Source organism: Danio rerio, chromosome 1, assembly GCF_049306965.1.
Source record: "Danio rerio strain Tuebingen ecotype United States chromosome 1, GRCz12tu, whole genome shotgun sequence".
In the NCBI taxonomy this organism is placed as follows: domain Eukaryota; kingdom Metazoa; phylum Chordata; class Actinopteri; order Cypriniformes; family Danionidae; genus Danio; species Danio rerio.
Window position 1 is genome coordinate 9,053,443 of NC_133176.1, and position 27,771 is coordinate 9,081,213.

The window sequence follows — 27,771 nt, forward strand, 5'->3', positions numbered from 1 at the left end:
TACTGGGAAAGCTGCGTCATTTTGCAAACTTGTATTTTCGTTCATTCATTTTCTTTTCGGCTTAGTCCCTTTATTAATCAAAGAGATCGCCACCGCGGAATGAACCGCCAACTAATCCAGCATGTTTTACGCAGTGGATGCCTCTCCAGCCACAACCCAGCACTGGGAAAGCTGCTTCATGTTGCAAACTCATATTTTCATTCATTCATTTTTTTTTCGGCTTAGTCCATTTATTAATCAGGGGTCGCCATCGCGGAATGAACCGACAACTAATCCGGCATATGTTTTACACAGTGGATGCCCTTCCAGCCGCAATCCAGTACTGGGAAAGTTGCTTCATGTTGCAAACTGATGTTTTCTTATTGTGTTATTTTACTTTTTTATGTATTGTCATGTTTTTAGAGGAAGTAGTTTGTCCGTTTATGCCATTTATTATTCCCAGTCATTTCTCCCATGGGCGACTAAATCGTAAAAACGATCTGCATCGCAGAATAAGGTCAATAAACACATGAGTAAACTCCCATGTGCGCCAACATCTAATCCAGAATCTGCTGTCAAGACCAACAGAGAACCAGACCAGACGCATCTCCAGCGGCATCAAAACACTGATGTCCATCATTTGGAGCAGCCTCTATTGGCTTTTCAGTGTCCGTGGTTTACTGTCCACGCTCCGTCAAACCTTGTAGTAAATATTTGCCGGATTCTGCGGTGGCATTTCTTGGACGATGTACACGGGGTGTCCGTAGTCTCCGCTAACCTTCTCGTAATGCGGGCAGTACATGCTTCCTGAGGTCCGGATAGGAAAGATGATGTCGCTGGGCTCGGAGCCGTTGTTGTTGCTGCCGCCGCTGGCGCCACTGCCACGTTTGGGCAGCGTGTTTAAGGGCAGCTGTCCGGAGCACTGCGCCGAGTGCTTCTGATGACGCCGATGCAGAAGTGCTACAAGTGCGATGATGATGAGGATGAAGATCACAGCCCCGGATGCGACGCCTGCAAACAGGGCCACATCAGACCCAGCAGATCCCACAGACTCGCCACTCTTCCCTCCGGATTCTCCGTTCTGCATGGAGTCTGAGGAACATGAAAGAGTTTAGGATCAGATGGAGTTTATACAGGAATTCATTCATTCATTATCATAGGTCGCCACAGCGGAATGAACCGCCAACTATCCCAGCATATGTTTTATGCAGCTGATGCTCTTCCAGCTGCAACCCAGTTCTGGGAAACACCTATAGACTCACATACGCACTTATACACTATGACCAATTTAGTTCAACCAATTCACCTATAGCGCATGTGTTTGGGCTGTGGGGGAAACCGGAGCACCCGGAGGAAACCGGAGCAAACACAGGAGGGCATGCCAACTCAGTACAGAAATGCCAACAGGACTCGAACCAGCGACCTTCTTGCTGTGAGGCGACAATGCTAACCACTGACCCACCATGCCAATCCAGACTTTAGATTACATTTTTTAATTACATGTTTATATTTCACCCCCAATTTTTGTTGTAATTTAGACATCTGGAATAAAACAGCATCATAATATATAATAGAGTCACAAAGTTGTTATACATATTCAATTTAGTAACGTTAATAAAAAGAAAATCAAAAGGTCACATTATTTTAAACCTCTTGCTATCAATAAACATTAATGTAGACTATTAGATCAATACATTACAAATGTTCAGCTTAGTAATTTAGTAAGGTAGTAGTTGGGTTGGTATTGGACCGGAATAAGGATGTAGAATAAGATTCTACTTTATACGTACTAGTACTACTACTAGCCAATATCTTACTATTGGACAGGTAATAATCCAGTAGTTAATGAAGGAATTTGGTGATTAGAGAAGTATAAAAAAGTGACTTTTATTAACTTTTTTAATAATATATATACACTCACTGGCCACTTTATTAGGTACACAGTACTAGTACCGGGTTGGCCCCCCTTTTGCCTTCAGAACTGCCTTAATCCTTCAAGGCATAGATTCAACAAGGTACTGGAAATATAACTCAGAGATTTTGGTTCATATTGACATGATAGTTGCTGCAGATTTGTTGGGTGCACATGCATGATGAGAATCTCCCGTTCCACCACATCCCAAAAGTGCTCTATTGGATTGAGATCTGATGACTGTGGAGGCCATTTGAGTACAGTGAACTCATTGTCATGTTCAAGAAACCAGTCTGAGATGATTCACGCTTTATGATGCGATATTCTGCTGGAAGTAGCCATCAGAAGACGGGTATGCTGTGGTCATAAAGGGATGGACATGATCAGCAACAATACTCAGGCTGTAGTCCATCCGCCTCAAGATTCGATGTGTTGAGCATTCAAAAATGCTCTTCTGCATACCCCAGTTTTAACGAGTGGCTATTTGAGTTACTGTTGCCTTTCTGTTAGCTCAAAACAGTCTGGCCATTCTCCTCTGACCTCTGGCATCAACAAGGCATTTGTGCCCACAGAACTGCAGCTCACTGGATATTTCCTTTTTTTTGGACCATTCTCTGTAAACCCTAGAGATAGTTGTGCGTGGAAATCCAAGTAGATCAGCAGTTTCTGAAAGACTCAGATCAGCCCGTCTGGCACAAAGAACCATTTAGTTCATGCTCAGTTTGAACTGCAATGGACCCTCTTGACCATGTCTACATGAATAAATGCATTGAGTTGCTGCCATGTGATTGGCTGATTAGAAATGAGCGATAACAAGCAGTTGGACAAGTGTACCTAATAAAGTGGCCGGTGAATATATATATATACATACATATATATATATATATATATATATATATATATATATATATATATATATATATATATATATATATATATATATATATACATATATATATATACATATATATATATATATATATATATATATATATATATATATATATATATATATATATATATATATATATATATATATACATACACACACACACACACACATTTATACACAATGTACTTGATGTGATTTATGATATTTAGTGTGATTTCCCCCATATGCAATAATACCTACCAATCTGACTGACATCATTTTCTTTGCTGAAGGTATTTTGGTCCTTATTTTCAGGGTATTTTGGAGGATTTCTTGTGGGATGGTTTTTCGCTGAGAATGAATCTGTAGGACCTAAACAAAAAAACAGAAGAGAGAGCTAACGTAACCTGTGGAGAAAAGCTGTACAAAATGTTCAGCGGACTGAAAAACTGATCTGAACACGATATCGGACCACCCTTACATCGTTCTGGCTCCTAGGCATTAAGCCCCAGGTTTTGAGAGAGAATTTAATGAATTGGCGTAAAGCTGCAAGTATCTCTCCATAAGCCCAAGGAAGGGACAGCTGGCATAGCCATAGGAAACAAGCTCACATGACATTTCAATTACACGCTGAGGCACACGAGCACGGACACCCACGACATGAAAGACTGATGGAGAGGCTGCTGTTCAGCGGTGCAGGTGGAGGTGTTGGTACTTACTCTGGCCAACCCGCAAAACCAGCTTCATGGATTTGCTCCTGCAAACGCCACCATGGTGGTTGTCCAGTCCTTCAAAAGTGCTGTTAGAGGTGGCTAAAAGATGGAAAGAAAAAATATTCAGCCATTTTCTTTACCGAAATAAAATGCAATAACATTTTTGAAAATATAAACATGCCTGCTCAATAAACACTTCAAAGCAAATTTATAAGAAATGGTAATTCTTTTTCCACATTTCTCCCCAGTGATGTTGAACAGAGCAGGGAGAATTTTAACAGTATTTCCTAAAACATTTTTTTTCTTCTGGAGAAAGTCTTATTTCTTTTAGTTTGGCTGGAATCAAAGTAGTTTATTTTTTTATATGTATATTTCAAGGTCAGTATTATTAGTTCCATTGAATATTCTTGATATACACTTGAATATAAAATATTGTCTAATAAACCAAACCTGCCTAATAGTTTTAAGTGTTTTTATTTAGTTCTCTTTGAAATGTCAATTTTGACTTAAATTTCCCGAATTTTGATTTTATAAACTTAATACGATAACAAGAATCTACTAAGAATTAACACAAACATGTGTATGTGTAACCAAAAACATGACAATTTTGTTAAAGAAACACTCCACTTTTTTTTTTTTTTTTTTTGGTATTAGGCTCATTTTACAACTCTATTAGGGTTAAACAGTTGATCTCCGGGTCTGGCGGGAACACTTTTAGCTTAGCTTAGCATAAATCATTAAATAAGATTAAACCATTAGCATCTTGCTCAGAAATTTCCAGAAAGAGTTTTGATAATTTTCCTATTTAAAGCCTGACTCTTGCATAGTTAAACTGTGTATTAAAACGGACAGAACATTTAAATTAGCTCATTTCTAGACCAATATCATTAGGAACTATACTCTCATTCCAGCTTAATAATCAAGAAACCTTTCTGCTGTACCATGGCTGCAGTAGGCACAATGCTATTACGCAGCGCAGTAACCAAGTTACCTAGCTAGGGACTGTTTTCAGGTGCTGCATAATTTCATATCAGATGCTAATGGTCTTATTTGGTAAAATGACTGATGCTAAGTTAAGCTAAAATGCTCCTGCCTAATTAGCCAAACCTGCCTAATTTCCTCAGTGCAGTTTATTTAGTTTTTTTTTAAATGCTGAACTTAATATTGCAAATTTGACTTTTATTTTCAGAATAGTGACTTTACATACTTGACAATACAACAACAAGAACTTGCTAAGAATCAACAGAAACATGTACATGCGTAACAGTAACAACATACCAATTTTGGGGGAGTAAATAATTTTGTTAAAGAAACACTGCACTTTTTTAATAGGCTCATTTTACAACTCCATTAAAGTTAAACAGTTGAGTTTTACAATTTTTGAATCCATTAAGTCAATCTCCAAGACTGACGAGAGCATTTGTAGCTTAGCTTAGCATAAATCACTGAATTAGATTAGACCAGGCATGTCCAAACTCAGTCCTGGAGGGCCGGTGTCCTGCAAAGTTTAGTTCCAACCCCAATCAGAAACACCTGGGCTAGCTAACCAAGCTTTTACTAGGCTTTCTAGAAACAACTTGCCTCAACACACCTGCAAGGATGAAGCTGAAATCTGCAGGACACTGGCCCTCCAGGACTGAGTTTGGACAAGGTTGATTAGCTAGCCCTGGTGTGCCTGACTGGGGTTGGAACTAAACTTTGCAAGACACCGGCCCTCCATGACTTAGTTTGGACATGCCTGGATTAGACCATCAGCATCTAGCTTAAAAAAAAAGTTATGATAATTTTCCTATTTAAAGCTTGACTCTTCTGTATATACATGTTAAACATTGGTATTTTCTAGATGTGAACTATACTCTTATTCCAGCATATTGAAGGAACTTTGCTGCTGTACCATGGCTGTAGTAGGCACAATGATTTTATGCAGTGCTGTAACTAATTTATCTAGCTGGGGACTTATTTCAGAAGCTGCATACTATCATATCAGATGCTAATGGTCTAATCTGATTCAATGATTTATGCTAAGCTAAGCTAAAAGTGATACGTCCAGACCTGATCGGATGAATGGATTAAAATTGTTAAACTCCACCACTAAACTCTTTCATTCATTCATTTATTCTCCTTGGGCTTAGTCCTTTATTTATCATGGGTCGCCACAGTGGAATGAACCGCCAACTATTCCAGCATATGTTTTACGCAGCGGATGCCCTTCCAGCTGCAACCCATCACTGGAAAACACCCATACACATCCACACAAACACACCAAGGCCAATTTAGTTTACCCAATTCACTTATACCACATCTTTGGATTGTGGAGGAAACAGGAGGACCCAGAGGAAACCCACGTGAACACGGGGAGAACATGCAAACTCCACAAAGAACTGCCAACTGGTCCAGCTGGGACTCAAACCAGCGATCTTCTTGCTGTGAGGTGACAGTGCTACCCACTAAGCCAGCATGCCGACCTCTCTGTTAAACTCTGTAGGACTTAATTTAGCCTATTTTTAAAAAGTGTAGTGTTCCTTTAAAAAAAGAAGAGCACATTTTAATTTTCTAATGAAATTTAAATTCTGGAGCTCATTTTTTTTGTATAAGATTCCTCCATCCAACATTTACTATCCCACATTTGTGATGCTGCATATTTAAAGGCCATCATCCATCTTCAAAACTCCTCCATGCCACCAAATTATTCTCCCCCCCTCGAGGCTCATTCCTCTTACAGTCGTCCTGATGTATTTGGCCATATAAGGTTTAGTAGCACCAAGTGAGCTCGTTTATGACCGGGTCAACTTTCCACATGTGCTCTCGCAGGTGCTTTAAAACCTCTAAAGTGTCCCTCGCGGACATTGGAGTCACATGTTCATCAGTCACTGCGTATGTGAATGCAGAAGGTGAAGGTTCAACTCGCTCACACAAAGAGAAAAATCTCACTTTTGCAGCACAGCAAAGCTCCTTAAAAGCTTGTGTTTGTTTGCTTGTAAATCCTTACGAAGAGAGAACACACACACATTCACGTGCGCGTTAATTTAGAAACCCCTCATACTGTGAGTAATAATCACACAGGTTTGAACTTTACAACATATTACCGAAGCCTTAGCACAGAATATCAAGGATTTGCTTTGGCTGTCAATCCCGGGTTAGTGGAGTGGCTTGCTGGAACAATTTAAATTCTATTGTGCTTTGGCACCCATGCTGTGTCCTCTGATAGCAGGGCTAAAGAATTCCATTGGGCCGTAATCTCTCTTTCACTGCGAGGATTAAGACCAATCCCACATGAACAAATGGACTTCCCATCCAAACTGCTTAGGGCACAGAAAGAGCCAATGACCAGCAAGTGAAAGGCAGAGAGATGTTGGGGGGTGGGCAGTAAAAAATGGATAAGACGCTAATTTTAGCTAGTACAAATGTAAATAAACTTTCATTAGAAATTTTAGGGTCACAAATTTTAGCTTACAATGTTTTAAAAGTTTTTTGCCTGTTTATTCAATGAAAAAGGTATACATTTAAAATATAATTTTATATCCGATTTTAAAAATACACTTAAAAAAATGGTAAATTGTTGCAAACAATTGATAAAGACTGATTTTAAGCAAACAAATAAACTTTAGTATGTTCAACTTTGTTTAAATTCAGCCCATATTTGCAACCACTTACCTAAAAAAAAAAAAAAAAAAAAAAAAATATATATATATATATATATATATATATATATATATATATATATATATATATATATATATATATATATATATATATATATAATTAAATAAATAAATAAATTAATTAATTAATTAATTAATTAAAAAATTTTAAATCATTTTATTCAGTGTACATAAAATTGTTTCCCGTTTTCCAGATGACATTGTTAGTTGTTGGACAATATCGCGCTCTTAGTAATGCGTTACCGGCATTACTATTGACAGTAACTAATACTGTAACACGTTACTTTTAAATATATTAACTATGTTATCCTTACAATATAATGTGTTTGTCCGTTACTTGGTAAATTAATTAATTTTGGCTGCAGTCTAGCCTACATCTTCCTGTTTACAACGGCAACACATTGTGGGATTGGTGGATGTCAACAAACTACCATAAAGAAGACACACTTATGAAGTGCCTTAGTCGTGTACGAGGCGCCAGACTGGAAAAAAAGTAAAGTGAAAGCAGAAAGACTGTGAGAGAGACCGAATGCAGGCGAGGTAGACCGATTTTGTGCGCGCGTGAGACCGAGACACTATTAACGTTACTATTATTAATTACTATTACTACTACTATGTTTGTTGTTTCACATAAATAAGCACACATTTGTTATCTGCATACAAAACTGATTAGTTTAGTAGACAGAACACACGTTATTTAAAATTTTTAGTGTTGTATTGCTCAGAAAAACGTTGTGATTTATGTTTTTATTGTTAAAATATTTGTATAGCTGTTATACAACTGCAGATTTTGCACTTTGAATATCCACAGCTTACTTTTTATAAGCTGCTGACATACCACGTTTAATTTGTGGTTAGTTTGAAAAGAAGCTAATTTAAAGCACATTTAATCAAGTTTTCATTCGAAATTTTAGGGTCGTACAATGTTTTTAAAGTTTCTGTTCACCTATTTCTTCTGTGAAAAAGTGATTTATCTAAATATTTTATTTTCTATTTTGAATATACACTGAAAAAAATGCTAAATTGTTACGGGCTAAAATTAAGCAAACAAATTAAATTTAGTAATGTTGAACTTAACTTGTTTGTTTAAATTCAGTCCATATTTACAACCTCTTACCTTAAAAAAAATAAAATAGAGAAATATTTGTAAATCCAATGAACAATTTTTTTAGAGTACATTGAAATGCTTCCCTTTCCCAGATTACATTGTTAGCAACAGTGTTAGGCAATAACGCATTACTAGTAATGCGTTACTGTAACAGCATTACTTCTAAATGTAACTAATGCTGTAACGCCTTACATTTTAAGTATATTAACTCTGTATTTGTTACAATATGATTGAGCCTAGCCAGACTGGACTAGGTAAAGCGAAAGCAGGAAGACTGCGAGAGAGGTCAAGTGTGCTCGCGAGAGAGACTGAATACGTGAGGTCGGTCAATTGTGCGTGCGAGAGAGACCAATAACGTTACTGTTAATAATTACTATTATTACTATGTTGGTTGTTTCAAATAAACAAGAACACATTTGTTATCTGTATAACAAAATTGATCAGTTTGGTAGACACAGACACATTTCTGTTATATTTCAGAACACGTTATTTAAATGTAAAGTGCTGTATTGATCAGATAAATGCTGTGATTTATTTTTAGTTGTTTTACATATTTTATAGCTGTTATGCAACAGCAGATTTTGCACTTTGAATATACACAGCTTACTTTCCATAAGCTGGTGATATACCATGTTTAATTTGTCTTTAGTTTGCAAATTGTTGATTGATTTCATATTTGAGCAGCTGTTATGTTTTTGTTTTGTTTAAAATGCATAACATTAATGGTTGTCTATAATAGCAGTTTATAGGTGCTGAGTTTCACCAAATTAATTGAAATTAATATGAAATCAATAAATAATAATACATTAATGGGAGCATTAAAAAAATGTTCTTTGGAAATTTACTTTAAAATTACTTTAAACTGTAATGCATTACTTTTTGGTGGAAGTAATTGATGAAGTAAATTAGTTACTTTTTGAATTAAGTAAGTTACTATTTTTCATCAACTACCACAACACTGTTTAGAAATCATTATACATGAGCCTTTGGCGTCTCGCAATCCTTCAGAAATCCTTCTAATAAGCACTTTAATATGCTGCTTAAACAACAACATGAAGAACAACAATGAAAAAACTCCTTAGAGCAGAGAAAGAACCGAGTGACCAGCGAGTCAAAGGCCAAGCGAGTGGGGGTGGGCAGAGAAAATGAACATGCCACTAAAAATTAATAAGGAGCTGATATTATCTAGTACAAAACACTTACTGACTCACTTTACTTTAGCTTATTCTCTTCTTGATCAGAGATAAAGCATTTGGGCATTTAAACCCACATAGGCGCATAACAAACGCGCTCTGCGCTGGACTTTAGTCCAGCTTTAAGTTGTCATTTCTGTTCTTTAAAATAGCAACGCTCCAACAATGCGCCTTAACACACCTCCTTTTTAGACCGGAATACCTATGAGTCCACAAAGTGTCGCAAATGGATTTGCTATTTAAACAACTTAAAGGAAAACGTGAAAATTAGGATTGCGCTGGTCTGAAATTAGCAAAAAAATAAATAAAAAATTGTCGCATACATGTCTTGCGCCTTATTGAGCTGGGTGTATGAGAGGGCCCATCTTGTTCATTTATGCTTGCAATTTCATCAATTCACTCTGCTATAATATTATTACAATCAATCTAAATTAATGATTTGATTCCAAATAGAGCTATTCAAGTTATTTGTTGAAATTGTATTTATATCACAATATACCCAGGTAGCAAAGAATTCTGGCCCAGATTTGGCATAAAGCTGGCACAGCAGGCATTCGTCCGGCACAGGCATACAACATGTATGCCAAACATAGCCCATGGCACAGAGGTGGCACCATCTTTAAGGTGGCACACAAGACTTTGGCCAAATAGCAAATATAGTATTTGGCTCAGATGATAAAAATTGTATATGTAGGCCACATAAGTTTGGCCAATCTTGACCCACTTTTATATTATTTTTGAGTAAAGAAAAAGATTCTACCAATCAGATTGCATAGAAAGAAAGTGTGGCCATAAAGCGAAATGCTTCATGGGTTTATCAAATTTGTTGCAATCGTGACACACCAACATATCTGGCCCAGTTCAGGCCCAGTTATGGGTTATTAACTTGGCTGAGACTTGGCCCAGATATGATCCATGTTTGGCCCTTGTGTGGAAGCCAGAATTGGTCCAATCAAGTACTGTAATTCACTGCAGCATTTGGGCCAAGCAAAAGCTGATTGTGTGGGCCAGATCTGGGCCAGAGACATTTTGCTATGTGGGTATTTCACAGAAAAATAAAATGTCAGATTTTTCCAATACTGTGCAGCCCTAATATATATATATATATATAGATTTTTTTGAGATATATTAAGAAATCTTTTTTTCAATTGGCTACAGAACAAACCAGTGAACCAATGACTTTAAACTGCACTTTAAGTTCAATACTAGTATCTTGCTAAATATTATGTACTGTCATCGTGACAAAATATATTTGTTATTAGAATATAATTATTGAAACTATTATGCAAACAACACTTGGGGAATATCTGAAAAACAATTTCAATTTCCCAGCAGGGCTAATAATTTTGCCTTTACCTTTTATATACAGATGACAGTTGTCTCCAATGTCACAATCCTTCAGAAATATTGATGTTTGGAATTTTTTTATTATAATCAGTACAGAAAATATTTGGGTAGCCATTTACTACTAGCTTATTGCTATCATTAAGATATTAACTGTTTATTAGCATTAATAAAGTATGGTCTGGCAGCAGAGTGCTCCGACTCGGCCCCCCCTGGTCCATAAAATATGATATTATTTTACAACCCAATACCCAAACTCAACTACTACCTAACTAACTATTAATAATCAGCCAATTAGTAGTTAATTGAGCTAAAAGTCTTAATTTATGGCTTGTTAATAGCGATTAAAAAATAGTGTGATCAACATCTGCGCTGCTTAGTATTTTCTAAGACCAATCCCACACGAGCAAATGGACTTCCCCTGCAAACTGCTTAAGGCAGAGAAAGGACTGAGTGACCAGCGAGTGAAAGGCCGAGAGATGTGGGGGTGGGCAGAGAAAACGAACAAGCCAACGAGAGAAAAAAAAAACAGAGGGGAAGAGAGAGAGAGTGATAGAGAGAGAGCTTTTACCCAACATGTCCCAGTTCCCTATAACCGTTCCCACATTCATCTAGATGTGACCCGACTCTTCGGCTTGAATGAAGGCCGCTCATTTCCTAACCACAACAAGCACATTCAGCGCCTCGGGCCAGCGCAGCTCAGCCAGTCGCGAAGTAAAGCCAGCAAAGACACAAAAAGTGGAGGTGGAAAAACTCAAGTTTGCGAGCACACAATAAAACAAGTGTATCTGAACAGATGTTGGCTATTTTTAGCAGACATTAAGAGATCCTGATATCCAAGTGATCGTACGTAACCACACGCTCGCTGTGATTACTACATATGATATATCCTGTCTGCATGTACGTCTGGAAGAAATGCTAATTATTTGTTGTAAACCGCTGAAGGCTGGGATATCTTGAATGGGTTGTGATGATATTAAAAATAAGTTTTAATGGGTTTGATTAGATATTATATAACTTGTATTCAAGTGCTATTCAACTGCCTGTAATATCCATAAATTAGCTTTTTTTGTGACTCATGATTTTATGTTTTTGATTTGCATTATGGGACTTTGATCTTTCTTCCAACAACAATTATTATTAAGTTAAAAAGTGACTTTTATTAACATTTTAAATTTTAATTTTAAAGTGGTATATTGAGTTGGTGTTGTATATTACACTACAAAAACCTTAATAAACTGTCAGTACATTTTCTGTTATTTAAAAGATGTATTTCTCTATAAATTTTATCATATACATTGTATTAGGGTTGCACAATATTGGAAAAATCTAACATTGCAATATTTTGTTTTTCTGCGATATACACTCACCGGCCACTTTATTAGGTACACCTTACTAGTACTGGGTTGGACCCCCCTTTTGCCTTCAGAACTGCCTTAATCCTTTGTGGCATAGATTCAACAAGATACTGGAAATATCCCTCAGAAATTTGGTCCATATTGACATGATTTGTCGGCTGCACATTTATGATCCAAATCTCCTGTTCCACCACATCCCAAAAGTGCTCTATTGGATTGAGCCCTGGTGACTGTGGAGGCCATTTGAGTACAGTGAACTCATTGTCATGTTCAAGAAGATGATGGGTACAACATGGTCCTAAAGAAATGGACATGGTCAGCAACAATACTCAGGTAGGCTGTGGCGTTGACACGATACTCAATTGGTACTTATGGGCCCAAAGTGTGCCAGGAAAATATCCCCCACTTACACCACCACCTCCAGCCTGAACCTTTGATACAAGGCAGGATGAATCCATGCTTTCATGTTGTTGATGCCAAATTCTGTCCCTACCAGCCGAATGTCGCAACCGAAATTCATCAGACTAGGCAACATTTTTCCAGTATTCTATTGTCAATTTTGGTGAGTCAGTGCCAATAGTAGTCTCAGTTTACTGTTCTTAGCTGACATGAGTGGCACCAGGTGTGGTCTTCTGCTGCTGTAGCCCATCCGCCTCAAGGTTAGACGTTGTTGTGCATGTGGAGATGCTCTTCTGCATACCTCTGTTGTATATTGCATATACTGTTATGTGACTATTACGAACACAGACATTGGTGGTGAAATTATATATTGTGCATTTTATAGTACTAAAATGTCATTAAAAGTCACTTTGTTAAACTGTAGAGTTAAATTTTCAACTTAAAAAATCCACAGATTAGAGATCAACATCCAATAATGCAATTCACAACCGGAAATAAAGCGAAAACACTTAGAAGATTTAACATTGAATGACTTTTACTAACTAACGTTATCAAAAAACAATATATACTGTAATAAATTTATTATTATTATTTTTTTAAATGTCTCAGCTTTGTTTCGAATCCTTTTTTATTTATTTAAAAATTTTTTGGCTACGTTGTTGTCGTGTTACAAATACAGAAACAGTTAATTAACAGATATTTTTACAGTGTGGTATATATTTCAGAACTGCAATTTGTAAATAATTTTAAGTAAAGAAGCATTTTCCTAGTTTTTTTTACAGTTATTTTAGAATGAATTGTTCTAAATGTTAAATTTAGAAGTAATTGTATCTATGACTCTCTCCATGTTATATAAACACGGCTAAATTACAATACTCGCATTGATTCATAGACATAAAATATACTCACGACTTGATAAAGAAATGATAAATTTGGAGAACATTAATATATATTAATTCTTTACTGTGGAAGTCATGGTATTTTATTTATTTTAGTGTCTTTACTGTCACTTTAGATCAAAATAATGGATCTTTACCGAATGAAAGTATTTATTTCTTTAAAAGTAAATCCAGACTTCTGAACAGTAAAGTACATCAAGACTTTCCAACAAGCCTAAAAAGAGGTTTTAAAAAAATGGTTCTGTTCCTCATTTTGTCAACTCTCCCACACATCACAGTTACATGCACACGTTCTGACATTTGCATGCGTACAAGACGAACACACGCACACATACACAGAGGTAAGTCTCTTTGCAATCATTTAGGTCAGATATCCGTGTGCCTCGGGCTACGGGCCAAGCTGCCTTAAAAAATCAAATCAAACCGATCCGTCTCATACCGGCAAAGGATTGAGGGATTTGGAGCGTGTAAATCTTAAAATCACATAAACGGCCATTAAGGAATGTGCCAGCTGAAAATGGGCTGAGATAAACACACGCTAAACTGAACAATAACCCCCTTTTTTTTAAGTGGTTCAATGATACTAATAACATCCATGTAAAGGGCCGTCAACAAGCCTTCCTTCACAGAAATGTTTCCCTTACTCACTGTAGAGGAAGAGTACAAATGTAGGCCTTGGAGAGACCACACTATGTGTTGAAAATGTATGTGCGCAGAATTATTAACTATTAAGGAGTATATTAACTAATATTTGTATATAGCATTTACTTATTTTTCCAGAGCTTTCTCGTTTACTGTTCCTAGGTGGTGGTTTAATGATTCAAACCCAATCTGAAGTACATAATCCTTAAATACTGTATTCAATAGAGTAATAGAGTACTCAGGAGTATTAAATAGAGTATTCAAGAGATGACTGAAAATTTTCTAAACTATGTCTGAGAATATATTTACATGACAAGAATTTAGCCCAAAAAATATTAAAGTTTTTCGCTTGCATTTTAAAAAAGGTTTTCTAAGACGCTATTCGTTTTCGGGTGTTTACAAAGACATGACAATGGCAGCATTTTCAAAGACATCCACTTTAAATAAAATTTTCAGATCTATGCATATACAGTCACTAAAAGGCTGTTGTCATGTAAACAAGCTGGCAAAACACAAAAAAGGTTCCCATTTTTGGCTAAAACAGTTGGCTCCTGGAACTTAGTTTATTCGCCAAACAACAAGAACGAGTATATAGCAATCAATAACTTTTCCAAAAACTTCTCGTTCACTGTTCCTTGGTGGTTGAAACCCACTCTGAAATGCATAATCCTTAAAAGTGTTCAAGAGATGGCAGAAAACTTTCTAAACAATGTCTGAGAATGGTTTTACAGGACAACAATATTGCCAAAAAAAAAAAGGAAAAATTTTTTTCTATTGCATTTAAAAAAGGTTTTCAAAGACGCCATCATTTTCAAACTTTCGGTTTTGGGTGTTTACACAGACATGGCAATGGCAGCATTTTCAACAACTGCCACTTTGAATCCTGTTTTCAGATCTATGCATTTACACTCACAAAAACACTGTTGTCATGTAAACGAACAGGCAAAACAAAGCTTGCAGTTTTTGACTGTAAATGTCATGTAAATGTCTCCTGAAACTTTGTTTTTTTTCGCATATCAACAAAAATGAATATATAGCGTTCAATTATTTTTCCAGAAACTCCTCATTCACTGTTTCTTGGTGGTTGAATGATTCAAACCCAATCTGAAATAAATAATCCTTGAAAGTTTTCAGGAAATGGCTGAAAACTTTCTAAACAACGTCTGAGGCTGTTTACACGTCAACCATGTTGGCAAAAACTGGCTTTCTCTTGTGTTTTAGAAAAAGCTCCTAAAGTTGCCATGGTTTTCAAAGACTTCCATTTTCGGGTGTTTACACACGAACTGGCAAAACACATCAAATTTTTTCCATTTTTGGCAGAAAATGTTGTCATGTAAATGGCCCCTGAAACAAGGTGTTTATTCGCCTAGCATCAAAAATTGGTATTTCAAGAGTTCACACTTAGCTGATGATTGATTATAAAGCGTGTATGGCATGCTGTCCCAGGAGAGAGCCCTGAGCTCATAAGATCCTTGAGCCTGGGGCTGGCTCCCGTTTGCAGCGTTTTGAGTTTGAGCTCAGGTAGGTCTGGGCTGTGTGTGTGTAAGATGCATATCTGCTGTTGGTAGTAATATGAAGTAAATCCACACTTTGATAATGAAACTTTAGCAATGACTTGAGGAACAACAACACTACCACATATTCTGCCGTTGTCGTGTATGTTGGTTCATGCTTGCCTTTAATCTAAACTTCCCTAAACACGTACTACACATGACGTCATCGCTTTCAAAGACTTTCGTTTTTTGGGTGTTTACATGGACATGACAACAGCATTTTAAATATCTTTATGCATTTTCAGTCATAAAAAATGTTGCTGTCAAGTAAAACGAATAGGCAAAACGCATAAAAAGTTTCCCGTTTTTGGCTGAAAATGTAGTATAAATGGCCCCTGTAACATTGTGTTTATTCGCCTCTTCATGACAAATCGATTTTATCGCTCATACGCGTCTGTTAAATGAGTAAGGACATCTTGTGTGGTAAACGCTCTTGCCAAAGCATTTAACACATTTCCATTCCCATCAACTTGATTTGTTCTTTATTTTTTGAGGGCTACATTATTCAGTCGCCTTCCCAGACGAAAACAAGGAAAAGATATCTTGGGAGACAATGCCGGAGGCTGCAATTCCCCCGGGTGGGATCAGTTGAGCATTTGGCTCCTTCTGCATAGTGTTACAGCTGGCAAGGGAGGTGAAAACTGATCATGAATCAGCACCTGAGGTAAATTCTTGAAAGAGAGTGGCAATAAACTTACAGATGATGTGATAGTCCTTCCCTCTTAAGAACTCCAGGCCCCACAGGTTGGGGCTGAACTCTTGAAACTTGAAGGTGAATTTGACGTCCTGGTCCGGCTTGTCACAGTTGAGCAGTAACATGTCGCTTTTAGTAACATGGCAGGTCTCGAGTTGTTCTTTGGGAACAAGATAGACCCGGAAGTATTCAATGTTCGTCTGCTCAGTGGAGCCTGGCTTGATTCTTGGACACACAATGTCCATTTTGTCTCCGATCTGAGGGTATAATACTACACCTCTTCCTGGGACAAACCTGTGGGGAACAAGGTGATGTTAAATATCTTATAGAGTTACAGAAATGGAATAAAACAAACTGATTAGCATGCATAATAATGAATTAACTCTCAATAGTGTATTCATGAGGCGTGAGAACTTTAAAGTTGTGTTTGGAGTAGTCGGTTTATCCCCACAGCAAAAGCGTTGGTGTCTGGAGGATCATTTTAAATAAGAAAACCAAGTTGTCGTTCTCTAAGAAACATAAAATATTTTAAATATTGCATCAATTTTGAAAATGTTGTCGTGTAAAAATTTTATTTTTAAATAAATAAAAAAGGATCCGAAGCAAAAAAAATAAAAAATAATATATTTATTACAGTATTCATTTTTGATGACGTTAGTTAGTAAACGTCATTCAATGTTAATTTGTCTGAACACACAATGAATAAGCTAAGGTTAACAAGCAAAACTTTGTGCTTTGTAAAGGCGCGTCATCAAGCCTTCCTTTACATAGATGTTTCCCTCACTCACTGTAGAGGAAGAGAACAAATGCAGGCCTCAGAGAGTCTTAATTAAAAAAAATTGTAAACATGTATGTGTGCAAGATCATTAATTAAATGTTTATAAACTAAACTTTGTATTTAGCATTCAATTGTTTTTCCAGAAACTTCTCGTTCACTGTTCCTTGGTGGTTGAATGATTCAAACCCAATCTGAAGTACATAATCCTTGACAGTATTCAAGAGATGGCTGAAAGCTTTCTAAACGGTGTCTGAGAATTTATTTACATGACAACAGTTTAGACAAAAAATTTCCCTTGAGTTTTAAAAAAAGTTTTCAAAGATGCTATTGTTTAAAGTGGTGTGTTTGGAGCAGTACGTTTATCCTCACAGCCAAAGCGTTGGTGTCTGGTGGTTTATTTAAATAAGAAAACCAAGTTGTTGTTTTTTTAAGAAACTATTATTTTTTATTTTAACTTTTCTATATATTATATTAGAAAAAATTATATTTTAAAGATCATATCAAATATCAATGTTGAAAATGTTGTCATGTAAATGGACCTGTTTTTATTCGCCTAACAACAAAAGAGTATTTAGCATTCAGTTATTTTTCCAGAAACTTCTCGTTCACTGTTCCACGGTGGTTGAATGATTCCAACCCAACCTGAAATACATAATCTTTAACAGTATTAAGAGATGGGTGAAAACTTTCTAAAACATGCCTGAGGCTATGTTTACACCAAAAAATGGAAAAGGTTTTTCTTTTTTTTAGGGGAATCTATAGTGGCCGAGAGAGCTAAACATGCTGCAATTTAAGAAAAGATGTGCAATTACAAAAAAAAAACACCAGCAAATTGAGAAAAGATCTTCATCAGTTTGACAGCACACATGCTGCAAATCGTCACAATGCAAACACATTTTTAAAAAACACGCTGCATTTTCACACCATGCAAACAATTAATAAAACGCTCTACATTTTCTCACAATGGAAATGTTTCAAGGAGACCCCAAAACGTGATTGACCATTTAGGTTAAGGTTATTTAGGCTTATAAATACTAAAAGACACAGGAATTGGAATATTAAAATAAATAAACAAAAACATCATGTTTCAAAGATCATCTACAACTTCACTAAGCAATAGGCTGTGTCCGAAATCACATACTTCCATACTATACAGTACGCTAAAAACAGTATGCGAGCTGAGTAGTAAGTCTAAATTCATAGAATTTGAAAAACAGTATGTGAGAAGTACCCGGATGACCTACTACTTCCGGCGAGATTCTGAAATGCGCATCAGATTGATGCTACACTATCCCATGATGCACTGTGAGAAATTCATGAATGGGAGTGAAGCAACTGAAGTGATCATGAAAAAATGGCAGATGTAGTTCATCCGAGTTCTATTCATACTGCTCACATTCATACTGTATAAAACGTACTTATCTAATGGCTGAGTAGTACATTTAAATTTAAATGCAGTACCTACTGAGTATTAGGCAATTTCAGACGCAACCATAGCCATAGCACAGCGGCGTCCGTCACATTTTTGGGTCTCCTTGAAACAATCCCTTGTGTTTCGTTCTTTTTGTTTTGTGAGAAAATGTAGCGCGTTTTATTAATGTTTGTGTTGTGGGAAAATGCAGCACTGTTTTTAATGTGTATGCATGTTGAGGATTTGCAGCATGTGTGCTGTCAAACGGATGAAAATCTTTTCTTAGTTCGTTGGTGTTTTTTGTAATTGCATGTTTTCTTTAATTGCAGCACGTTAAGCTCTCTCAACCACCGTAGCAATCCAAAACAGAGACATTTATTAATAATAATAATACATTTATTAAAGTATTTATTCATTTTTGTTAGCTAGTTCAATTTTCCAAGTAAAAGTTCAATATTCATTCTTCTTAACATTAGTCCATTAATGTCAACAGCACAACTTTGTGTTTTAATAACGCAGTAAATTATAACTAGGTGGAATCTGCGGACATTTTTTGCTATTTCTGTGCGGAATTTCGTTAAAAATCTGCAGATTTAGGCGGAATGATTTTAAGAGTACGATCACTAAAACCTTAATATTTATTATATGAAATAAAAAGTAATACCTTTATATATTTTATTTAATGTATACAATGCAAATCTAATTAGATCCACTTTATTTGATAAGCAAAAGCAAGTCTCTCATATAATATCTCTACTAAAAGACAGAAAATGTTACTTTACAAACTTTATTGTAAATATATCATATGAACATTTTCATATTAGTCAATAATATTACTGAAATTAATTTGAAAACTGAACAAAAATGAATTTACACAGGTAAATAAACAGAATCTGAAAATCTCAAAATGCTGTATGAGTATTGCTCATTCTTAGTTTGTGTTAGCAAATATATTAACTAAACTTAACTAATGGAAGCTCATTGTAACATGTGAGCACTATCTTTTAGTTAAACTACACAAAACAGCCACAATCGACCAGCCTCCATTTATTGCCACTTAAAGAAAAGTCTGTAAAAACAGCTTTAAAAAGTGAATTAATCAATTCATTAATTATGCATTGCATTGTGTTAAAGTTGTGTCAGTTAATGTCTGCCAATTCTCTGTCAGGACATTTTTCTACATTTTTTTTTCCTTTCCTTTACAGTGTAAAACAAGCAACGACTTAAATGAATTGAGACAAGCAATTTCCCTTTGGCTAATTTTCAGACTTCTGTCTCAAAGCAGAATGCAAATGCATCTAGAGCGCTTGGGGCTCACACACGCTTTTCTTTTTTCTTTGACTAATGTCTGCAACTTTGTAGTCTTCCTAATTTTTTTCCGCCATTACATACTTCCCTACTCTGTAATGCATTTGCGCAATTAACAATCACTCACTCCTGACCGCTCGCTGGCAGTCCTTTCGCTGCCCTCCATGTTTATTACAACCTCACCATGGCTTTTATTACGATGTAAAACAGCTCTGATATTGACCTTTGATTATTTGCAGATCCTCATTTTGAACTGACTACTCATTAAACACACTGATTCAATTGTAATCAGGCTTGTGGGCATTGGAATTACCCTTTTAAATCGTAAACCCACCATGACAAAGTTAGATGTGCTCTCATTCCCGCTCGCGCTTCCCTAAACGCCATAAGGCAGAATAAAAGAGTCACTTTCTAAGACCAGCTTCCATCCTCATAAAGTCATTAAGACCTGGAAAGAAAGGGACCCTCGAGGTTTTGCCAGGGGTCCTGAGAAGACAGGAAGCTTTAGTGCCCCTCCTTTCGCCCCCTGCCGCACCAACTTCTGTGTGGCTCTAGTGGAGAACAAACCCAGGATGGGGGTTGGATTGTGCCTTCATCCCTGTGCAGCTTTTGTCTGCGGAGCTCTGTGACAAAGATGACCCACTGAGCTACTGGAACTCATGAAAACCGATTACAACCTGCAGCAAAGCTCCACTACACTGCAGCTTAGCATCTTAAAAGAACGTTATCCTGCATCTAAACAAAACTGGGCTGATTTGAATACAGGTTCTCTACTGTGAAGCAACTGCCATGATGGTATTAAAGCAACCGGTTTCACTCGAGCGACCAAATTGAAGAATGTAAAAAAACATAAATAGACTTAACATTAAATGCACTTAATGACAGTACTGTAGTGTTTGGTAAAACTGTTAGCAAAGAAAATGTTTATCTATATAACTTATGCAAAACATTGCATTTTTTAGTTTAATCATAAAAAGTGTTCTCAAAAATGTCTAAATGCATTTTGTCTGAATAAGTTCAAACAGCCTCACAGCTGTGGGTTCACATGGGTTTCCTCTGGATGCTCCGGTTTCCCCCCACAGTCCAAAGACATGCGGTATATGTGAATTGGGAAAACAAAAACTGGTCTAAGTGTATGAGTGTGTGTGTGAATGTGAGATGTTATGGGTGTTTCCTGATCCTGGGTTGCAGCTGGAAGGGCATTCACTATATGCCGGAATAGTTGGCGGTTCATTCCTGATAAATTAGCAACTAAGTGCGTACTCACACTATGCTATATGAACCGTGCCAAAGGTAAACGCGTGTGTGTGTGTGTGTGTGTGTGTAAGACAAAGGAAAATGAATGAATAAATGAATGACTGAATGATGTTCAGTAAAATTGCTTGGCATAATCAAAAATTATGCAGTCAATAACGTTGAAATAAGTTTCGAAACATGCTTGGCGTAATAGAAATAGTGCTGTCACTAATGTTAAATAAAAGTGAAAATGCTGGCCTTATTCAGAAATAGTAATGTCAATAATGTCCAGATAAATTTGGTAAAAAAATCCTTGTCATAATCATGAATAGTGTTGTCAATAATGTTGAAATATTTTTTGTAAAACTTTTATTGATAATATTCAAATAAGTTCGGTGAAAATTCTTGTCATAATTATAAAAAGTAATGTCAATAGTGTCCAAATAAGCTTTGAAAAATGCTTAGCATAACAAAAAATAGTGCTGACAATAATGTTAAATAAAAGTGAACATGCTTGTCTTAATCATAAATAGTAATATTAATAATGTCCAAATAATCTTTGTAAAAATCTATGTAATTATGTAATTAATTTGTGTAATCATAATAACAATGAGAATGTCCAAATAATTTGGTCTGCCATCATAAATAGTCAAATAGTTTGGTGAAAATGTTCAACCATAATCATAAAATCGGTTGTCAATCTTTAGATACTTTTGGTGAAAATTCTTGCTATAATCATAAAAAATAATGTCAATAATGTCCAGACTTACTCAAAATGTTTGCCACAATCATAAACAGTGAATTAAATTTGTTGAAAATGATTTTCATAATCATAAATAGTGAAATTAATTTGCTGAAAATGATTGCAATAGTCATAATAAGCGATGAGATTGTCCAAATAATTTTGGTAAAAAATCAAGTGTGTCAAATAATTTGGCAAATATACTCGACCATAATCAAAAAATTAGTTTTCAATAATATTCAGATACTTTTGGTGAAAACTCTTGCCATAATCATTAAAAGCAAACTCAATAATGTCCAAATTTGGTCAAAATGTTTGTCGCAAATCATAAATTATAAATTTAATTTGTTGAAAATGGTTGTCATGATCATAGTGAAATTCATTTGATGGAAATGCTTTCCATAATCATAAATAGTAATGTCAATAGTAATGACAAATTTGTGCTGAACATGCAGTCTGTCTTCTTAAATAGTAGAAGTAATTTGCTAAAAATGCTCCACCATATTAAAAAAAAAAAAAACATGGTTGTCAATAATGTTCAGATACTTTTTTAGTGAAGATTCTTGCCATAATCATTAAAAGTCAATAATGTCCAGTTTTGGCCAAAATGTTAGCCGCAATCATAAACAGTAAATTCGATTTGTTGAAAATGGTTGTCAATCATAAATAGTGAAAATTATTTGTTGAAAATGATTGCCATAATCAAAAAGTGATAAGAATGTTCAAATAATTTTGGCAAAAATACAGTCTGTCATCATAAATAGTAAATTAATATGATAAAAAATGCTCCACCGTAATCTTAAAACAGATTGTTAGTAATGTTTAGATACTTTTGGTGAAAATTCTTGCCATAATCATAAAAAGTCAATAATGTCCAAATAAATTAGGTCAAATGTTTTCCGCAATCATAAACAGAAAATAAATTTGTTGAAAATGGTTGTCAAAAATCATAGTGAAATTAATTTGCTGAAAATGATTGCCATAGTCATAATTAGCGATGAGAATGTCCAAATAATTTTTACAAAAATGCAGTCTGTCTTCATAAATAGTCAAATAATTTAACGAAAATACTCGACCATAGTCAAAAATGGGTTGTCAATAATGTTCATATACTTTTGGTGAAAATTCTTGCCATAATAATAAAAAGTAAACTGAATAATATCCAAATTTGGTCAAAATGTTTGTCGGAAATCATAAATAGTGAATTAAATTTGTTGAAAATGATTGCCGTAATCATAAATAGCAACGAGAATGTGCAAATAGTTTTGCAGAAATACAGTAATGTAGTCATAAATATTAAAATAATTGGCTGAAAATGCTCGACCATAATTATAAATTGGGTTGTCAATAATGTTCAAATACTTTTGGTGAAAATTCTGTAATCAAAAATAGCATCGTCTCCAAACATGTTTGTTGAAAACGCAAGCCGTAATCATAAAGTTAATCACAGATGTTGTAAACATCCAAATTGTTGGTAAAAATGCTTGCCATACCCATACATAGTGGTTTCAATAATGTACAGTAAGTTTTGTTGAAACTGTTTGCCATCATCATAATGAAAAGTGACCAGTAGTATCCATAAAGCCCAAATAAGGTTTCCGTAAGTTCACCAAATAGCAGGAAGAGAGAATGTGGACCACTTTGGCAGCTGAGAAAACACTAGGATTTACGTTTTGGTCCCAGTTAAGAGCATTTCCCTTTCTTCCAGCATAGTACACTGAAACTATTTGTCCTGACCCTTGGGAACAGATGCATAATTGTCATAAGACTTTAGGAGACACACTTCACAGAGGAAAAAAAAGAAGCTCAGGCAAACGATCTCTCTATGGCAATCAGCGAGAGGCTGTAATCCACTCTTCAATTTAACATTTCTCAGCTTATAATCAGTCCTAAATTTAGGCTGTGGCTCAGCACTCTTACACGATATTAACCATGATGTAAGGTCTCCACAAGTTTGATTGCTCTAAGTGCAGATTCATCCTGCAGCTTTTCCTCAGAAAATACCAGGGTGCTTTGGGTTTGCAAGATATGACCGTATAATTTCTATAAATCATTGCGTTTACCTGCAATTTCTGACAGGGCGCGCACAGGATAATTAGCTAAATTGTGTAAATACACCTAAATTAACATTTACAAACGGTGGCAGTGTGGAAGCAAAGAATAAACCAACGGCTCTGTTTCGAGTTTGCATGGTGATCTTCTTGAAAATGAAATGATCTCACTGACTTGCATCTTAATGTTGCTGCCAATAAAGCATCATTGGAACTAATTCCCTGCTGTCTGAAAAGGTGGGTGGTCCTCCAACAAGATGCTACGGATTATGAATATATTTAGAGGGCTGAATTGTGTTTAGATGACTATGGCTTGGTATTAAAAATCAATGCAAGCATCAACAAAATAAAGGAAAAAGCAAATATACTTTTAAAATCAACAGTATTCTGTTGGTCTTTGCTACACGATAAGAACGCACAAGTAAGGTATTATTGGTTTTTGCTAATCTTGAGGGGTATTTCAGAGATCTTTTCTATCAATTGACATTATTTGAAGCTTCAATAGATATATTAATGAATATTAACTTATACAGGGTTGTTTGGTTAAGATGTTAAATGGAAAGTTCTCCCAAAACTGACAAATATGTCATCATTTTATCCCCCTTCACTTGATTGAGTTTCTTCTAAAACAAAACAAGTTATTCGGGAAAATGCTGGAAACCTGTACCCATTGACTTCCATAGTAGAACAAAAAAACAAATACTCTGGAAGTCAGTGGTTACAGGTTTCCTGCATTCTTCAAAATTCCTCCTTTAGCGCTCAACAGGAATAAAGAAACTCGTGAAGCTTTGGAACCACTTGAGAGTGAGCGCAATTTAATTTTTCATCACTCTGATTAAGTGGGAACTTATTTCCGTACATTTGAATTATTTCTCAGTTCTATCCCTGTTGAGTCTTAGAATCTTTTTAACAGCAGTGTGATGTACCAGCTACAATTTAATGGTAAAAAATATTTGAATTATTATAATTTAGCCATTTAAAGTCGTTAAAGCATATGACAAGAAAAAAGATACTGCGACTAGCAACAGCTGGATTACACACATCTGTCAAAAACAAGCATTAGTAAAGATTCCTATATTATTATTATTATTATTATTATTTTCATTAAGTTACGTGTCTCTATTGGGGCATTAATGAAACAGTATCTTGTGAAGAAACTGACCGGTTTAATAGTTATAGTTTAAAAGAAAAAGAAAATTTCTTTAAAAATTTAGCATTATTATCAGGCTCCTGTGTGCAGGTTCAGAAATTTCACTTTTACAGCAAAGGATAAGTCATTTTCATGGTCTATAAAGTGAAATAACTCAACATAAACAAAGGAGGCTGAGAAAAATGTTCATTAGAGGTTTTTGCATTTGAACGCTTTAAATATTTGCATAGAAACTAGTGTTAGATACTAATACTGTAATACTTTTAGAGTGTTTGAATAAAATAAATGCATTCTTTTTGTGTTAACTGTTTGATGCTTGTAGAAAAATCAAGATTAATGTTTGTACAAAAGTTTGTTTTTGAAGAATTTAAGAAACTTAATATAGGTACAACAATGTTAGCATTAAAACACAAGTTTCACTGAATAATTGTAACTTAAAATATTGTGTGGATTATTAGGATACGTAATTTTTTACTTAAAACAGGTTTGACGAACTGAAAACTACAAGTTGATCAAATTAAGTTGATGTTACTTGAAAGTGGCAGTCTATAGAACAAGCTAAAATGAGTTTGAAATACTGAACAGGCTGATGGAAATAGTTGCCTCAATTTTTCAAGTAAAACATACACAATATATTTTTAAAGTGTAGCAAGTAAAAAAACAGTACTGAGTAACATTGGTGTTGAAGAAATAATGTCAAAATTCTCCGTTTTCGGTTTACTCCTTTGAGTGTACTTACTTGGTGTTGGAAGTATTCCAATATATTGATTCTAAAACTGTTGATCGAGTCAGTTTTACCCGACAAGCGAACACGAAGAGACCAAATATATAACTCCAGACAGTCGCATCCATTGCGATGGAGAAACAGTTCAGCAGTCCGAATCTGATTAGAAGTGAGAGCTCCGCAGGCACTAAAACGAGCACAATCCGATGCTGTTAGTCGCTCTCATCTGCAGGATAAAACGTAATCATAAAATAAGAGCTCCTTCGCAACTGGCAATCTATAAAGTCAATTTAACACAACAGCCGGACAACGGGTGATAATCCATGTAAACAGGTTCTTTTGGCATTAATATGTCTCAACACGCATCCTTCATATGTAAACAGTTAAAAAGCGCAGGCTCCGCGGAATGGCAGCGTCGCTCTGAAACTCGGATGTTGAGGTCTAATCTAAAGGCAGGATCAGTGCTTCTCCTGTTCTTCGTCTTTGCATTCAACTCTGCCAGTCTTGGAGTGCCCTCAAGACGTGCTCGGAGACTTCTTAGGACAACCCCAGTGTTGGCTTTAGATCCCGCCCACCTTACTCACGATTGGATGACGGCAAATGATTGACATCTAGTCGAATCGTAACAGGAGTCTGGAAATAGTACGGCTACATTAAACAGACTACTACTACATGAGCACCAAGTTTACCTGAGCAGCAAAGGTCTAAATACAGTGTTTTATTTTAAACAGGAGACAGCATAGTGACACACTAGAGGGCATCCGAGAACTTAATAAACAAATATTAGGCTACAGTATTTTAGCAAATCGTCCCTTCAACAACTGTTAGTAGATCTATAAGGTTTGTATTCTATGGCTGGCCCGTAGCCAGCCTTTTTAAAAGGGTTGGACCTTTTTGCAGATATTCGAAGTCAATATTCTGCGTTTTAGCATTTACAACATTAATTTGTGCTGGATTAGTTTGTCGGATGGTTATCATCACACTTTTTTATGCTACAAAAATACTTTCTACAAGTGTTTATCATACTATTTATTTTGCTTACAAAACTTTTATTTACAAGATGTTACAATTTCATAAATGTAATCAGATTAGAATTTCAGAAATATGAAAAAAAATATTTATTTTTAAATGCTAATTTATTATCTTCAATCATAAAAAAATAAAACATGTTTTAAATTAAAAACTGCAACCTAAATATAGTCAAATAACAAACTGGCCAGCTCATTTCCTCTGTCAGAACTTGTCCATTTAAATAATATAAGCCTTCTTTTATTGGTTATTCTTCTTACAGCCTTATGATATTGGTTATTTTCACAATTTATGATGGCATACTGTCAAAAATGGAACAAATGAGCTCATATAGGGGCAAAGTCTTTCAAATGCCGGCTATGGGCCTGACAGTGTTTTTTTTTTTTTTTTTAATAACTAATTTAAGATGTTCAATAACGTTCCATTTACCTCCCTTTAAGAAAGAATAACCAAATGTTTGTTTAGTAAAAGTATAGTAACCATGAAAATTTATTATACCTTTTGTATAACCAGAGATTGACTAAAAATGCTGTGTTAAAAATAGGGTTATCATAAAAATGAGTTATTGCAGTTAAATCTGGGGCTTTACTATGCACCACTAACTTTATTCATAGTTTAGCCATGGTGTTTTGTATGAAAATATTAATAAATACGACAAAAACGGTTACTACAACAAAGCCATGGTTCGTTTTCGCAAACCATAATAATAAAGCAAACTTTTACGTTGATAATACAGTAGGAAAAGTTGCGATCTATTGCTAATATTTAGCCTGTAGTTAACTTTAATACTTTCCATTTCTGAAAGCATTGTTAATATCTTTGCTCGCTGTGATTTACACGAGCGCTAATTACAAATCAGAATTGCACTTAAACACTGTAAATAATCACGCGAATATGGTGGCGTGCGTTTGAAATGAATTAACTAATATTTTCTTTAATCTAAACCTGTATTAAAGCTTGTACTAAAGGCATTTCACACGAGCTTAATCCGCTTAGTCGTGTAAACCTCAAAAAG

At 35.4% G+C, this 27,771-nt stretch overlaps 1 protein-coding gene across 1 annotated transcript; it reads right to left on the bottom strand.

Annotated features, from left to right (window-relative positions):
• Positions 1–673: 673 nt before the first annotated feature.
• On the bottom strand, positions 674–25,855 carry efnb2b (ephrin-B2b). The gene is made up of 5 exons (NM_131808.1): positions 25,743–25,855; positions 16,332–16,621; positions 3,482–3,574; positions 3,024–3,134; positions 674–1,071 (listed from the first exon to the last, which is right to left on the bottom strand). The coding sequence occupies exons 1-5, from the start codon at positions 25,853–25,855 to the stop codon at positions 674–676; spliced, it is 1,005 nt and encodes a 334-aa protein (NP_571883.1).
• Between the last annotated feature and the right edge of the window lie 1,916 nt (positions 25,856–27,771).

Bases quoted from the DNA above. Each gene is read 5' to 3' on its own strand.
- efnb2b (NM_131808.1), bottom strand. From the start codon at position 25,855: ATGGATGCGACTGTCTGGAGTTATATATTTGGTCTCTTCGTGTTCGCT. The intron at 16,622-25,742 runs GTAAGTACACTC...TGTTCCCCACAG, and splicing joins TGGAATACTTCCAACACCAA to GTTTGTCCCAGGAAGAGGTG. The intron at 3,575-16,331 runs GTAAGTTTATTG...TCCATCTTTTAG, and splicing joins GAAGGACTATCACATCATCT to CCACCTCTAACAGCACTTTT.